At 39.4% G+C, this 15,933-nt stretch overlaps 1 protein-coding gene across 2 annotated transcripts in view; it reads right to left on the minus strand.

Annotated features, from left to right (window-relative positions):
• The window catches only part of LOC132826724 (hepatocyte growth factor-like), a 49,472-nt gene that overhangs the window by 23,569 nt on the left and 9,970 nt on the right, over positions 1-15,933 (minus strand). For both annotated transcript variants that reach the window (XM_060842841.1, XM_060842842.1), the window contains exons 4-9: positions 15,606-15,720; positions 13,404-13,546; positions 12,809-12,929; positions 11,779-11,897; positions 10,853-11,018; positions 1,378-1,511 (exon numbers count right to left, since the gene is read on the minus strand). In XM_060842841.1, coding sequence (XP_060698824.1) covers positions 1,378-1,511; positions 10,853-11,018; positions 11,779-11,897; positions 12,809-12,929; positions 13,404-13,546; positions 15,606-15,720 — 798 coding nt within the window. The remainder of the gene's footprint in view (positions 1-1,377; positions 1,512-10,852; positions 11,019-11,778; positions 11,898-12,808; positions 12,930-13,403; positions 13,547-15,605; positions 15,721-15,933) is intronic.

Raw genomic sequence — 15,933 nt, forward strand, 5'->3', positions numbered from 1 at the left:
GCACTGCTGCCTCACAGCACCAGGAACCTGGGTTCGATTCCAGAGTTAGACGACTGTTTGTGTGGAGTTTGCACATTCTCGCCATGCTTGAATGGGTGCTTCAATTCCTGCTACAATCTAAAGATGTGCAGGTCAGGTGAACTCCCCAAGCTAAATTGCCCATAGTGTTCAGAGGGTATGTAGGTTAAATGCATTAGTCAGAGGAAATGTAGAGACATAGGGTAGGGGAATGGGTCTTCAGAGGTTTGGTGTGGACTTGTTGGGTCAAATGGCCTGTTCTTTCCATGCTGTAGGAATTCTATGATAACAACTAATAATTGTTTAACAGGCTTCTCACAGCGGTGTGTCTCAACCCAACATGCTGATCTTGGTTAGAAAATGCACTTGTTAAGCCTCGATGTTGAGAAAGGCCTCACATGATCTTGCACCATTGCCCACATCCCTCAGGGTCTTGGAAGAGTCAGCCTATGGAAATCATTATTGCACAAGAGGAGGAAACAATTTAGGTGTTGCATTCTTTCTGCAAGATCAACTTGTCTAATCCCACTCCTCCACATTTCCCTCCAGCCAGATGAATGTTCTCCGCTCAGTTAACCAAATTATTGTCTTTTGGAGGCCTTCAATATATGTTTTATACTTTAAAAACTCTACAACACAAGAAGGCTGGGACAATAAACGCAAAAAGACAGTGTTCATTTGAAGTCCAATTACTGAATTTAGCAATATTTGTTATTCTTTATTTAAAAACCAAAATCGAATAGTTTCTTATTAAAAACAGACTAGGCCTCTTTAAAACAAATCAGGGTAACATTGAGAGAGGACTACAAAAAAAATGTCGTCCATGGACGAATTATTAGATTAAAAATTAGAAACAAAGAGAAGCTGGAAATATGAAATAAAAAAAAAACAAAGCACCGGAAAACCACAACAGTTCTGCCAGCATTTTTGGAAAGCGAAAGGGATAGAGACTGTTGGTATATCTTTTCTACAGATTAGTTTAGCATTGGTGGGGAAGTGTGGGTCATACATTCCAAAAGGTTTCACCAAAGCTCTTACGTTCAATACCCTTGATGTACAATGAAGGTTCTTATTATCGGCGTGTGGGAGGTCAAGTGGATCCTGTGCCCAGGAATGTGTATAATTTCAGGAAAGTGTGTGCTGCTGCCCTCTTGTGCTCCACTGATTTTCTGAGAAACTATAGGAAAGTTATTTGCTGCCTGTTCAAAATGGTGCCAAAAGGAGGTCTAAGAAAGTCAGTCATTTAAACTGTAATACATCATATTGACTATTGTAAATTGGAAGGCATCCCTGGCTTTCAAAGAAATCGCCTATTTTTTAGGGCAGTTTAAAATACACACAGTCATTTGTACATTTTACCTTCTGAAATTGGAGTTTTATTCTCACACCTTGGGATATGAAAGCAATAAGCTACTCGAATTTCTGTATCTGTCGTGAAGCACCAGGGGGCTTCTCTTCCATCAGGATTCCTGCAGTAATTTTTATCCAAGTCCCTGTAAGACCATCAGAATTAAATATTACAGGATACAGGAAGTTAGAGGTCTGAGTAATGAATGAACAATTTTTACTGTCACATGTATTTGGGAAAAACTGAAAAAAAAAATTTTGTTGCCACAGTCCAGTGCCATTTTGGCCAGCATCCTCACACTGCCCCTTTAGCAATCCTCTCTCCCACCCCTGCACCACTCTGAGCATGCTCACCTTGCTCCTTCACCCCAACCCTGCTCAGACCATTCTCACCTTGCCCCTTCACACCCCCCCCCTTACTCAGAGCATGCTCACCTGGTGCTTTCACCCACTATACTCCAAACAAACTTACTCTTATTCCCTAAAAGGACCACAAAATGTAGCATTTACACAAAATTGTTTCTTCTCCAGTATATGTACTCAAGATCTGTGATACATTTACATCTACATTTCAAGCTCTCTTTCCTTCTTTGAAACTACTGGAAGTTATAGCAATGTTCATGCCAGTCAGCAGTGCTTAGGGCAGCACAAAGCAATAGTCACGTCAAGCTACAGTAAGAGTCATGCAAACGTCTATTTAAAAAAAAACAAAAGTTGGTCTTCCAGATTCTTAAACTTGCTCTACATTTCAATAAAGGATCATACTCGACTAAGTATTTGATCTTAAGTATCAGTACCTAAATATCTTTGTAATTAGGATGGTGCTGTCATGCAGTGACTGTAAAGCTCTCACTGTACTCATTCGGGTGCATGTGACAATAAAGCTAATTCAATGTTTGTTTAGACTTCCACATTTCTATTGACCCCTGATAAGCTTTGATTCTCTTGTCTCACAAGAATCTACCCATCTCCACCTTCCATGGCCTTCTGTGGCAGAGACTTCCAAAAATGCAGAACTTCCAAACATTTCTCCCAATTGTTTCAAAGACAGGGACACCTAATTATACACTAGTATACCTCAATTCTCCCACACAAGGATACACCTTTTCTACATCAATATGGTCAAGACCATTCAGGATTTTCAGTCTAGTCAGCCCTCACTCTTCCAAACTCCTGCCTGAAATAAGACCAGCCTGTCTAACCTATCCTCTTAAAACAACTTGCTAATTCTAGGTATCAATCCCACAAACCTCTTTTGAATGGCCTCCAATTCATTTACGTACTTGGAGTTTGATGATGGAATTAAGCTCACAAAAGTCAGCAACTTTCAATGTTAACGATGTTCCTCCCTCAACAGATACTGCCTGACATGCTGAGTATTTGCACTCTTTTTAAAACATAGCCCTCCTTGTCAATATCCAGATAATCATGAAATTTAAATAGTTAGTTATTGTTTTATCAGAATTAGGAAAGTTTCTTCACAGTCCAAATAACGATCTATAACTGGATAGCATTATGCCAACTCGAGCATTATGCTAGAGTTTGATCTGATCAACTTCACTCTCAAAATATTTAAGCAAAGCAAAGATGGTATCTCAAAATGCCAAACGGAGAGGTATAACCCAGCAACTAAATGTCTGGATCTTGTTCATGATTCAGTAAGTTAAGCATTTCCCTTCCAGAATACAGCAAACACCTGGGAAATATTGTTTAAGTACTACACATTGGCTCGGATCTTCTGCTATAACAGTAGTATATAAAAGTAGGTGACATCTCTATTTTACTTTCATAGATCTCACCAAAAGGTATCCAACACCTTTGGTAGAGCCAGACTCTACAAGATTTGGGAATGATTGAAGAGCTTTGATGTACAGCCAGCCAGTCTCTTGTGTGTTATTTCCATGCAATATGCACTGCCTTGTAAAGTTTGATGGCTCCCCACCCAACAATTTCAGAGTGAAGGAATGTGTGAAATGGATGTGGTCTTGCCCCCATCCTATTTAGCACCTTCTTCTCCAGATCCTACTAATTGCCCTTCTCTGCAAGATGGAGGAGTCTACTTGCAGATCACATGAGATGGCCCTACAAATCTATCAAAACTGAATTTTAAAAAAATACACCGACCATACACTTAGCTAGGATCACCTCTACACTCATGCTCTCACAGAAAACAAAGACTCAGACTGTCTCTCCTATTTCTGCAATTTGATTTCCTTGGCTAGAAGAGGAGTAATAAAACCCTAGGCTTTTGAAGGTTTTTGACTGAACTGGACAATGTGTACCCCTGATCACACTAAAGAGCACCCCCCGGAAATGATTAGAACATTCTGCTACCTCAGACATATGGTGAAAGAGGCAGACAGAGTCTCTTGGCTCAGTGAGAGCACTTGCTATCTTTGAATGACTCATAGAACACGTGTCATTACATCAAACTGACCCTTAGGACCAAGCTAATGGTTTACAATGCTCAGAACCTTGCTGTGTGGCTGTGAATCATATGTTAAGAGGAGTTCAACAATTCCCATCCTCATTACCTGTATAACATTCTGGGTGCATCTTGTTAGGACTAAATGGTGAACGAGATAGACCTCTAAACAGCAAAAAGTTTAAAATCGCTCAAACAGAGGCGAGAGAGAGTGTTGGCTTAGACAGGTCTGCAGAATCGAAGACACACACACAGTCATATACTTAAGCACTTTGTGTATGGAGAGTTGGTGTCCAGAAGCAGATGGTTAATGATATGCCAAGACTCCTGCTTGAGGAATGCATGCACCATGCAACGAGGGCCAGTGAAGATCAATTATCTGACTGAGGAGCCAGAAGCTAGTGAATGAGGAAAACAGCAACCGCTCCTGTGAGCTAATGTGTATCATTTTGACAACTTGTGGGCTACACTGACTTGGCAGATGCCAACGTTGAACCCTCAATGACATCTGGTGGTTTCAAGTTTGGCACGTGCGGAAGAACTTGCCTATTCAACAAGCAACTGAAGGTAGATAGTGTCATATGAAAACACTCCATCTGAAATGGACTGTTTGCAGCCTCTCCATTATCTTTTGTAGATAGAAAGACTGCCACCACTACTAAAATATGATTTAAAATCGAGAAAGGTACTGAAGGATATAAATAAAATGTGAAGAAAAGTATTCTATTCATCAGCATCACAAGGCATGGCAGAGACAAAATGTTATTGATGCATATATGAAGAAGCTCGATAAACAGAAAAGGAAAAACAAAATTGCAGGTTAACATTAGAATTAAAAAAAGGATGAGGGTCATACGAAATAGCAGCATTGGCATAGTCCAGTTGCGTTTAAAGGCCTATTTTTTGTTTAGATTCTATGTCATCAAGAAAACTGGCAGATGAGGGAAAGAACCACAATCTTTGACAAGTTTTCAGGATCTAACTATCCTGGAATCATCCAGTGCTGAATGGCAATTTTTGTTTTCAAACTCTTTCCAAAAAAACTCTTTGTTTTCTTCCAAAAATAAGAAATGGCCGTCGACCATTAGAATTTAATTGCTCTTCAAAAGAATAAACGTTTAGCTAAAAATGAGCAAGGAAAATTATAAGAAACCTTCATGACCTATGCAGTTGAGTGTTCACAGCTGTCTAAATATGCATGGATAGAACACAAACACATCATACACAGATGCACACAATATTTGGTTTAAAATCCACCAGCTTTTAAAATGAGCACAATTCTGTGAATTTTAAAACCACAACGTAACAATACATGTTTCTACAATCAAATGGCATAATTGTGTAGATAATTCTTGTAGAATATCTCACAGAAACTGGATTAGACCACAGTGCTAAAATTGTAATGGGAAATACTGCTCTGTCAACCAAAGTCCTTCTGATTAAAATCAAACCAGGGATATCCTGTCCAGTGGTCTAGTTTGAACAATAGCCTGATAACGTCAGGCATTCTCATGGAATCATGCCCCACACATGACCCAGGCAAGGCCCCCACCATCTCTGCAGCTGTCCCATTGGCAGGATAACCTACTAGAGGTGGCAACACCGTGAGTATTCCTACACACCAAGGACCACAGTGGTTCAAAACAGCAGCTCACCACCACCACCTCTAGGCAGAAATGCTGCCCTAGGCAATGATTGTGAATCTTTTTTTTAAAAGTTTCAACTTTTGGAAGTAATAGGTTTTCAAATGAAGAGGATTGCTCGCACTTTGGGATAAAGAGACCAAAATTGATTGACTACATTGCACATTCATAAACCAATTTACCAATAATGTGGCAGCACCGAGTGAAATTGTCTTGAAGCATCAGTGGAGAAAGTGAGGTCTGCAGATGCTGGAGGTCAGAGCTGAAAATGTGTTGCTGGAAAAGCGCAGCAGGTCAGGCAGCATCCAAGGAACATGGAATCACAGTTCTCTATTATCTAAATTTTTAAAAAAACCCTTTCAAACCCAATATAGAGGACCCTCGATTATCCGAAGGACAAGGCAGAGAGTATTTCATTCGGTTAATTGAATTCTGGATAATCGAATGCTGGATAAGGTTCCTCTGGGAGTACCGCATTTCCACACCTTATTAGCATAGAGAACAATACCATCCCCATCAAGCCTCTATGAAATATCATGATATTAATCAGTCCTTACCAACCATCTCCTGAATGGAGTAGATTAAGTATTTGATAAATACCTTTTAACTGGGCCATTATCCCTTTAAGAAACTAACTGACAAAACAGCACATGAAATTGCATGAATGAATGAATGAAACTCATATCGGCAAATACTAAACAAATCTCACCACACAGCTGCAGTCATCAGTTTAATATTCTTTATTCTTTTATTACGATTTCGAACTTATTTAGAGCATATAGGCCTGGTATGTTTACTAACTTAAAAGACAAAAGAACTGACACCTCCTGATTAAGCAAGCAAACTGGACAGACACCTTTAATCCCATCAGAAGTAACAGCCAGCACTTAGCACATGTTTTAACCCATCTCCTGTCTCCCAGGACAGAAGCCCTTCAAACTTTTCTGTACTACAGTAATGGAATTTTAATATATGCAAGAACTGTATACAAAGGGAGTCGTGTAAGAACTGTACTTCAGGATTCTATTGCTACATTAAACTCGTGCTGTGATTGCGGAATAAAAGAGGCTTTTTCCATCACTCACTGATTTCCGTCATTATTTGAAAAAGATCCCACACTCCAGACTCTTAGGACACACGAGGAGCCAAGGTAGAAGCAAGTGAGACATGATCACAGATCTCATTTTGGTTTTGTTTTGGAGCAGCATATAGGGGCGAGCAGGGAAGATGAGTAAACGGCAGTAGCTGTCAGGAACAGGCCCATAGCCATGTTGGTTACTGAAGGGATACATGGATAGCCCTCAGGCAGTTCGGTATTGGCCACTGAAGACAGAAACAGTTGACTAATGACCATTAAGTGTCCTTGTCACCTCCAATCTCACTCTCTCTTGGAACAGAAGCTACCACCCATTATTTCCAGCGAAGGAGTTACATCTTAGTGATTAGGTCAAGCTCTTCATTAAAATCACAGGTTTGCAATCAAACATACACTTTAATAGAAGGACAAAAAGGTTTTTACGTTGTATGCAGGACTGTTTGTTTAAAATAAAATTGTTTGTTCAAAACCAAAAATCAGTACCAGAAAAACTCCATAGCAGTAAAATACATTTACAGGCATCAAGATACTTACTTTAAGGGAAAATCAGTCATATCTCACATTTGTAAATTTCTAGTCAAAAACATTACAACTTTGTCCTATGTACGTATTCATAAATAAAACACAAGTTCAAAACAGCCCCGATTTGGCTGTAGTAATAACTGTAAAATTCTTATCGTTTAGCATTATTACTCCATTGAAGTTATAATAAAGACAGTGGCTTTAATGTTCCAGTTCCCTGCCACTTCAACACACCACTGTTCTTTGGCCAACACCTTGATCAAAGGCTTGCTGCAGTGCTCCAGCACCTCATTTCCCACTTGGGAACCCTGAAGCCTTTGAGACTTAATATCGAGTTCAATAATTTTAGAGCCTCGGGTACCTTCTCCAGTTTGTTTACACCCCCCTCCACCCAAGCTCTGTCATCATTTAAGGCTCTGTTTAGCTTCCAGCCCATTTTTGCCCCCCATTATCAGCGTTCCTGCTTCCCATCAGCCCTCCATTTGCCTCCTCAACGTTATTGGTCTCGGCCCCAATCGCTATCTGTCAACTCAAGCCTTCCCTGCTATCATCTATCTAAATACCACCTTTTCTTTAGCTACTATCAGTTCTGAAGGGTCACTGGACTCAAAATATTAACTTTTTTCCTCTCCACAAATATTGCCAGACGTGCTGAGTTTCTGTAGCAATTTGTGTTTGTTTCAGCATCTGGGAGGTTTTTTTTAAAAAAATGTTAGGTCTTTAAAATTGTGCATTTTTAAAAGAAAAACTGTGGACTGAAATGGGAAAGAACTGTTTTAAGCCAACGAATTGGAAGGATGGCTGCATGTTTTGGAGCAAGGCCTTCGAAAATCTTGTGACCCCTGTTTGTGTGGCCATGGGTTTCAGCAATGTGGAAGTGAACTGGGCCACGGGGTTAATGAGATGTGAAGCTGATTGACATTTGATCCCTAGTCCACAAATCCATGACAAAACATCTCCTGCTTGCCAAAGCTTGGGCTGTGAACAAGACAAAGCTAGAGATGCTTTGTCAGACCAAGACAAAAACCTGCATCATGCTCAGTTCGGTGGGAGAAAGTGAGGACTGCAGATGCTGGAGATCAGAATCAATAGTGTGGTGCTGGAAAAGCACAGCAGGTCAGGCAGTATCTGAGGTGCAGGAGAATCAACGTTTCAAGCATTAGCCCTTCATCAGGAATGAGGCTTGTGGGCTGAGGGGGGGGCTGAGAATGCAATACGTAGATGAAGGTGGGGGTAATGGTCATAGGTCAGAGGAGGAGGGTGGAGCAGATAGATGGAAAAGACAAGGGACAGGTCAAGAGGGCAATGCTGAGTTGGAGGCTTGGGGCTGCAATTAGGTTGGGGGGGGGTGCATTGGAGAGAAAGGAGGGGAAATGAGGAAACTGGTGAAATCCACATTAATCCCATGTGGTTGCAGCGTTCCAAGGCAGAAGATGAGGCGTTCTTCCTCCAGGCGTCAGGTGGTTAGGGTTTGGTAGTGGAGGAGGCCCAGGACATCTATGTCCTTGGTGAAATGGGAAGGGAAGCTGAAGTGTTCAGCCATGAAACCTTGGAGTTGGTTGGTGCAGGTGTCCCAGGTATGTATGTTCTCTGAAACAATCTGCAAGTTGGCAACCTGTCTCCCCAATGGAGGAGACCATATTGGGTGCAACGGAGACAGTAGATGACATTAATGGGAGAAACAGGTAAATTTCTGTTGGATGTAGAAGGATCCTTTGAGGCCTTGGACAGAAGTGAGGGGGGAGGTATGGGTGCAAGTTTTACAATATTTGCAGTGTCAGGGGAAGGTGCCAGGAGTGGGGTGTGGGCTGTGGGGGATGTGGATCTGAGAAGGGAGTCGCAGAGGGAATGGTCTCTCCGAAACGCTGGTAAGGGTGGGGAGGGAAATATACCCCCTATATTTCCTTATAGGGAAACAGTGTTGGGGTCTGTTTGTAGGTGACTGATGTGGCAGAGGATGACGTGATGTTTATGGAGGTTGGTGGGGGTGGAAGGTGAGGACCAGGGGTGTTCTGTCCTTGTTGCATTGGGATGGGTTGCGTTCAAAGGCAGAGATGCGGGAAGTGGAGGAGATGCACTGGCGGGCAATTCACCCTCCCACTCTACCATGAACATGCAGGTCCTGGGCCTCCATCGCCAAACCCGAACCATCTGATGCCTGGAGGAAGAGCGCGTCATCTTCCGCCTTGGGACCCTGCAACCACACGGGATCAATGTAGATTTCACCAGTTTCCTCATTTCCCCGACACTATCTTATCCCAGTTCCAAACCTCTAACTCGGCACTGCCCTCTTGACATGTCCATCATTTTTCCATCTATTCACTCCACCCTCTTCTCTGACCTATCACCTTCTCCCCCCACCTTCATCGACCTATTGCATTCCCAGCTACCTTCCCCCAGCCCATCCCACTCCCATTTATCTCTCAACCCCAGCCCATAATCCTCATCCCTGATGAAGTGCTTATGCCCAAAACGTCAATTCTCCTGCTCCTCAGGTGTTGCCTGACCGGCTCTGCATGCTCAGTTCTGTGCCGCATGACTGTTTAAACCTGAAGATAAACATCTCATGTTTCTTGAAGCAATTGCCTTATGAAAATCAGTGGGTACATTCAGAAAAAGCAAAGTCAAGGAGTACGTTGCAAGCAAAAAAGTGAAATCAAGAATCAACCAAACCGTCCTGAGAATGAAGATAACAGAATTGTTTTCCCAGTTTTCCCTCTGCCCTGATGTTTTTATGTTCCATGCCTATGTTTATGTGTACATGCTTGCATGTGTGTAAAAGAGTGAGTTCATAAGAGGTTGCAAGTTTTAATTTGTAGAGTTTGCTGAATTGGATTGAATTACTTGTAGCTAGAACCTAAGGATTTGTAATAAATAGATGTCTTCTTAAAAACAGAAACCAGAATTGTCAAGTGCATCAAACCTTTTTTTAGGTAAGTTCGTGTCAAGTATAAAGGTTGCATTAGCAGTGAGATGTTCCTGGGTTTTTAAACTGTGCAGTAAGTTTCTAATTACATCTACACATCCTTTTTTGGCTTGAAAAGCCTAGTTCATACTTTTACAACAAAGCTCTCCAGTATTTAAAAAAAAACACATACTTTAAGAAAGGTAAAACACCAGCAACATATTTTCTGTACCCGACTGACAGATGAAATGTGTTTGTAGATTCTTCGCCTCCAAATAAAGGGCATCAAAATGCATTTGTCCGTCAAGTCTACTGGTGATGGGAAAATTGACTCCATCGCAACTTTTGCTTCCCATTATGGAGATTTACTACACAATTTCATTTTGCTCCTCAAAAGAAACCACTTCTTCGGCCTTTGTCTCTAAACTGCGAGATTATATTTTGCAGAGAAACAATTACAGTACTTGAATTGAATTTGGGTGACAAGATAGCAGAATTTAATTTTAGGAACTGCACTGTCCCAGTTTTTAAAATTCATTTTATTGCCATTAATAAAACTCTACTTGACATTCACCATCAAAAAGTAAATTCTTAATGGTCTTTGCATTTAAAAATAAAGCTACATCAACAGGAGGAAGAAAGGAATTGAAGAATACATTGATATGGTGAGATGAATGAGAATAGGATATGTAGTGCTGAGTCCAAATACCAGTATAGACTAGTTGAGCCAACTGGCCCATTTAGCAGCTGAAACTTCCCTGTCATATTCTGCTCTAGCAATAGCTCACACTAATATTTCAGGAGTTTAAAAACCATCTGGAAAAAATTAGAAAGCCATATAAAAAAAAGTCAACCATACACAGAGTTATAACCTCAACAACAGCAAGATTACTCACTTGCACTTATAGTTCTCAGGGGTGAAATTATGCTGGTGAGGATACTGAACATCCCAGCGTTGGCAAGGGATTCCTGAAGGTGTGGTGTTCATAGTTCCTCTATAACTCTCCCCAAGATCTTTGAAGCATTCCGTAGTCACCTCCAAATCATGGTCACAGTTATGAACTGAAACAGTGATAAGGAGTTAAACAAATGGAGGACTCCTTACAGAATAAATATCTTACTGACATTGCAACATATTATAGCACAAATCCAGTATCGAAATACAATTTTTATTACCCACCTTATTCAGGAACAGCCAGCTCCTTTTTTAAAAAATGTTAAAGTATATGCAATGAACCCAAAAGTTCCAATCAGTATACCTTCCAAATTAGCAACCATAATTTAACAACAAATTCTCTTGGTCCTAAAACATTCACCAAAAGAATAGGATGAGACATATTTCATTAAAAATCATGAAATAACTAATTGCAATAAAGCAAATGAAGAAATGCAGTGGAAAAAAGGCAAGCAGCAAAACCCAGAAGGTACTTTCTACTTTTGAAAACTCTTCCAAGTGGAACACAAAAAAATAACAATTTCTGAGTCATCTTGGTACTGATCAGGTCATATATCGGAGCCAAGTCTGAACAGGGAAAAGAGATCTTACAAATAACACGCATTAGTCATATCATTGCTCTTGTAATCAAATACTAACAATCCAGTGTATGAAGCTTTGCAACAGTCAGTAAAGGTTTTTTTCCCCAGCTCGTGATTCCACTTAAAAGGAAAATATGAATCATTCTTCTGTATTTTAGGGCTGACAGTGTGTGCTAACTAAGGAAGTCATTTGTAATGACAATAAGCTTCAGTAAAGTTTATTGCTGATGCAGAAAGCCCCTAATGTGTTTTATTTAAGCCATAAAATAAATAAACAGTTACTTACCACATTCTTTAATGTCACAATATTCCCAAGGGGTATGAGGGTCAAGTGTGTAACACCAAGGCTTAGTGCGGCCATCAGGATTACGGCAATAATTATCATCAAGTCCCTTATCTGGATACCTACAAGATTAAAACAAAACAAAAAAAAAAAAATCACAGGGCTTGCAACAGCTCATTGTTCTAAAGTGTTAACTAGTTCCAATTTAAGCCAAATAATCAGGTCTTTTACTTTGGAGAAATATGGTCACTAAACATCCATCATGTTTCAAATAGTTCATGAAATGGAACTGAATGTGCTACAATGAAAAGTTAACACACAAGAGGAAGCATTGCAAAGTATTGGCATGCCAGACAAGTTAGTCTTTCTGTGAGAAGAATACTAATGGCAGCGAACACATCTTCCTCAATTCAACTAACAATGCAAGTAAATCAGAAACAAAGGGTAGGAGCAAGAATAGGCCAATTGTCTCTTCCAGCCTTCTCCACTATTTTATACGACCATTGAGCTCATAACCCCAATTCCACCTTCCCCCTACTATCTCTTGTTCCCTTTAGCCACAAGAAGTATATCTTCTGATTCCTGAAAACACAATGTCTTGGTACTCTTCTTCGCAGCATACAAATGTGCCCAAAATGTTGACTATCAGACTGTTATAGAACATAGAACAGTACAGCACAGAACAGGCCCTTCAGCCCACGATGTTTATATCTTCAATTTTCTTAATGTGCTTTGAGCAAGATTGCTAATTTGGTTTTCATTTTTTTTGAGAGATTCAAGGCAGCTTTGTGTGTGGTTCTGCAATCACAAGGGAGACTGTTAGAATTCATTCCATATTTTTCCTTCCATAGTGCAGTGTTGAAACCACTGATGTATTTATTCCTTTCATGTGAATTTGAAAATGGATGATTCAATTCTTTGTGCCAATACTGAGCATGTCTTATGATCATTTGAAAGATAAATCTATCAATCAGTTATTCAGATCAAATTTGGTCGCCCTCTAAATACACCCTCCTGTATTTCAGCCTCTTACCGTTCGGGATTGAATCTGTGTTTGTGAGGCATCTGAAGGTCCCAGCGCTGACATTCCTTTCCAGACTTTGTGTGGTCCATGGGTCCCCGGTAGGTTTCTCCATTACATGTCATGCATTCAACTACATTTTAAAGCAACAACAAAAAAAGAAATATTTTGGTCAAAGTTTGCTTAAAACGAAATGCATTTTTATTTGAAGTGGTGGTGGATGAGGAATTGTAACATAATGAAGTTGATAATTTCACCATATCATAATGATGCACATCATCAGAGTCGGATGTGCCCCAAGAAAAGTTTTTCAATGTTCTCAGACTGACCACAATCCAGACCCATCCCTTTGTGCATCAGTTCTTGCGAACTATACTACAGTTTGCAAACAGAGATTCAAATTCTTTACATAAAATCACAAGGTTTCAGAGCCTTTGCCTGGTGAAATCTTCACTCGACGAAGGGGCAACCTTCGAAAGCTTGTGATTTCAAATAAACCTGCTTGACTATAATCTGGTGCCATGCGACTTCTGACTTTGTCCACCCCCAGTCCAACACTGACAACTCCACATCAAACACTGTGTAAACCTCAGAGAGAGTATGTCACCTTCTGAACATTGTGGAATAGCACAGCTCTCGAGCCGAATTCTTGGGTGCATTGTGAAGCACCATGGTCCTCCTTCATCATCTGTTGGATTCCTGCAGTAATTCTCTTTTAGATTTTTATTGCGATTGTTCGAAGGCAAAAACCTAGTTGGACAGACAAAAGTCGTCTCATGTTAAAGACATATTGAACCTGCACTCCGTCGAAAAACTATGAAATCTATCCATTTAAGTTGCGTAATCAACTAAAACAAGTATCATCTGGATTTGATCAATCTCCAATACTATGTCCTCTTACCCATGGGAACGGTGTTTTAAATGTAGTTCAGACCTATAGAATAAAATGCTATGCCATCTCGAAGAGTGCAAACTTATAAATTAAGTTAAAACAGTTTCAAAGTAGTTCTACAAATACACTATTAGGCTCAATTGGCACTACGATTAAAACTCCATCCAAAATTGTCAAAAGTTCTGCTGTTGCCAAAGAAGAAGAAATTGCCATCCTTAAATATATTCTCATGCTTCTGAGGTTGAAGTTAAGATTAACTAGTGAGCTTTAACCTGCACTTGACCCAAGTAATAAGTCAGCCTAAAAAACAACTGATACCAACACATGATACATGAAATATTTCATCTCAAAAATGGATATTCTTCAATTTAAAAGACAGTAAGAAACATTTCTCAAAAGAAAGTGTGTTGATTTTTGTTAAAATAAAATCAATAGCTGATTTTTTAAAAAAAAGTATTTCATGTTTGCTAACCAAATTCAATATACTAAAAATCACTTGATATATTTTCTCATCATTGCATTACTTGGTCCTTAAGTATGGCTTAATATTCACATTAGATAATGTTTAAGTTTCTTTAACATTAATACTGGCCTTTTCAGAAAAAAAGTCATGCGACCTTAACACTTGTGTCATCAAGTGCGATATATACTTGTACCATGTCTTATATGTGATAAATAGAAAGGACTGTTTTGATTATGGTAACTGAATAGTTACCAAGGAATTAAACAAGGTTAATTAAAAAAGGACAGGAAAAGTCCTCTTCAACTCGGCTAAACAAGTGAAAAGCCTGGGATGTTTTAAGTGAGGAGTGTGTTCCATCTCTTCAGAGTCAGAGTCAGACAGTTAAGTGCTTCCCCTAATAAAGTACAAAAATGATAATCATTGATCCACTTGAGCAAAAACCAGTTAATCCACAATTCCAGATTTCAAATTCAATTGATGATATTTGAATAAGAAGGATGGCACTACCAGTGAAAATTGCAAAATGACTTTGCGTGTTAAATTTTGAATCATGTAAAAAAAGAGAGAACTAATTTTTAAACAAAAAAAAAGGTACAAATCAGTGCTTTCAATGGATAGAGATTTTTTGTCAAATGCTCTGATAATCCACTTTGGAAATTATCTAAAATGGTTGCTTTACTTCAAGTCGGGGTCTTGTCATCTCTAGATGTTCCATTCAAATGACTGCCACCATAGATTGGTGAGTCAAAGTCAAAATTTGCTTGCAGGTTATCTGCATTTCCTCAAACAAACATCACAGAAAAGGCTTTAAAAAGGTGATTGCGCTAAGAACACTCAGCATATTCCTCTGTAAGTGATTCAAAGTTATTAGCAGATTCTAAACACACACTGGATTTCTCTTCCAAAAGACTGCCTTGACTATACAAAAGATATCAAACATATGCAAAGAAGAACTGAAATTTTTGTTCAAGGACTAATTTCCTCCAGTGATGTTCATGTAGAATACCTGAAAGTTGCAGAATTTACTTTTCCCAAAAAAATGTGCACCATAGAATAAGCATCATAAAAAGGGGGTGTTTCAGCATTTTGCAATTTTATAGCTTAGTTAATTACAGTTATTTTTTTCTCTGAGGCAATCCTGAAATGGTCCAATGGCATATGCCAAATTAATTTGACTGAAGCTCAGAAATTGCTATATTTTTAGACAAATGGATCACAAAGCCAGCTCAATTTAAAGTCCTTATATTAAAAAAATCCTCAACTCCAACTAACAGAATGTGTTGGTATTGGATTCAGACAGTAAAGCTACTTTGCCACAGCTAAACAATTCACCATCCCCAAGAAGAAGATTGTACAAAACAGAGTTTGCTTGGAAGAAATAACAAGGCAATAATTAGTGGCTTAAATTGGTACCCCCACATTCCATGAATAAACATTAAATAATAGCATGTTACCTATGGTCATGTGGGATTGTTGAATTCCAGTGTTGACAGGTTTGACCACTTTCTGTCACTGACTTTGTACCCCTGTAGTTTTTACCTTTTCCAATAATACATTCTCTAATGTAATCTGCAGGAGAGAGATAGGTTAAGTTTAGTCCCTATCCAATAAAGGAATTCCCTTGATGCAATAAGCACTAAAGCAAAGAACTTTTCAATACAGTGAACAGGTTCTCTTTAGATTATAACAGGTCATGGAAAATAAGCAAGAATTTCATCCAACAGAAATCCACTCAAGTTACACAGGGGTCCATTTTCTGGACAGCAGTACAATAGCCTTGAA

This window comes from Hemiscyllium ocellatum, chromosome 23 (assembly GCF_020745735.1).
Source record: "Hemiscyllium ocellatum isolate sHemOce1 chromosome 23, sHemOce1.pat.X.cur, whole genome shotgun sequence".
NCBI lineage: Eukaryota > Metazoa > Chordata > Chondrichthyes > Orectolobiformes > Hemiscylliidae > Hemiscyllium > Hemiscyllium ocellatum.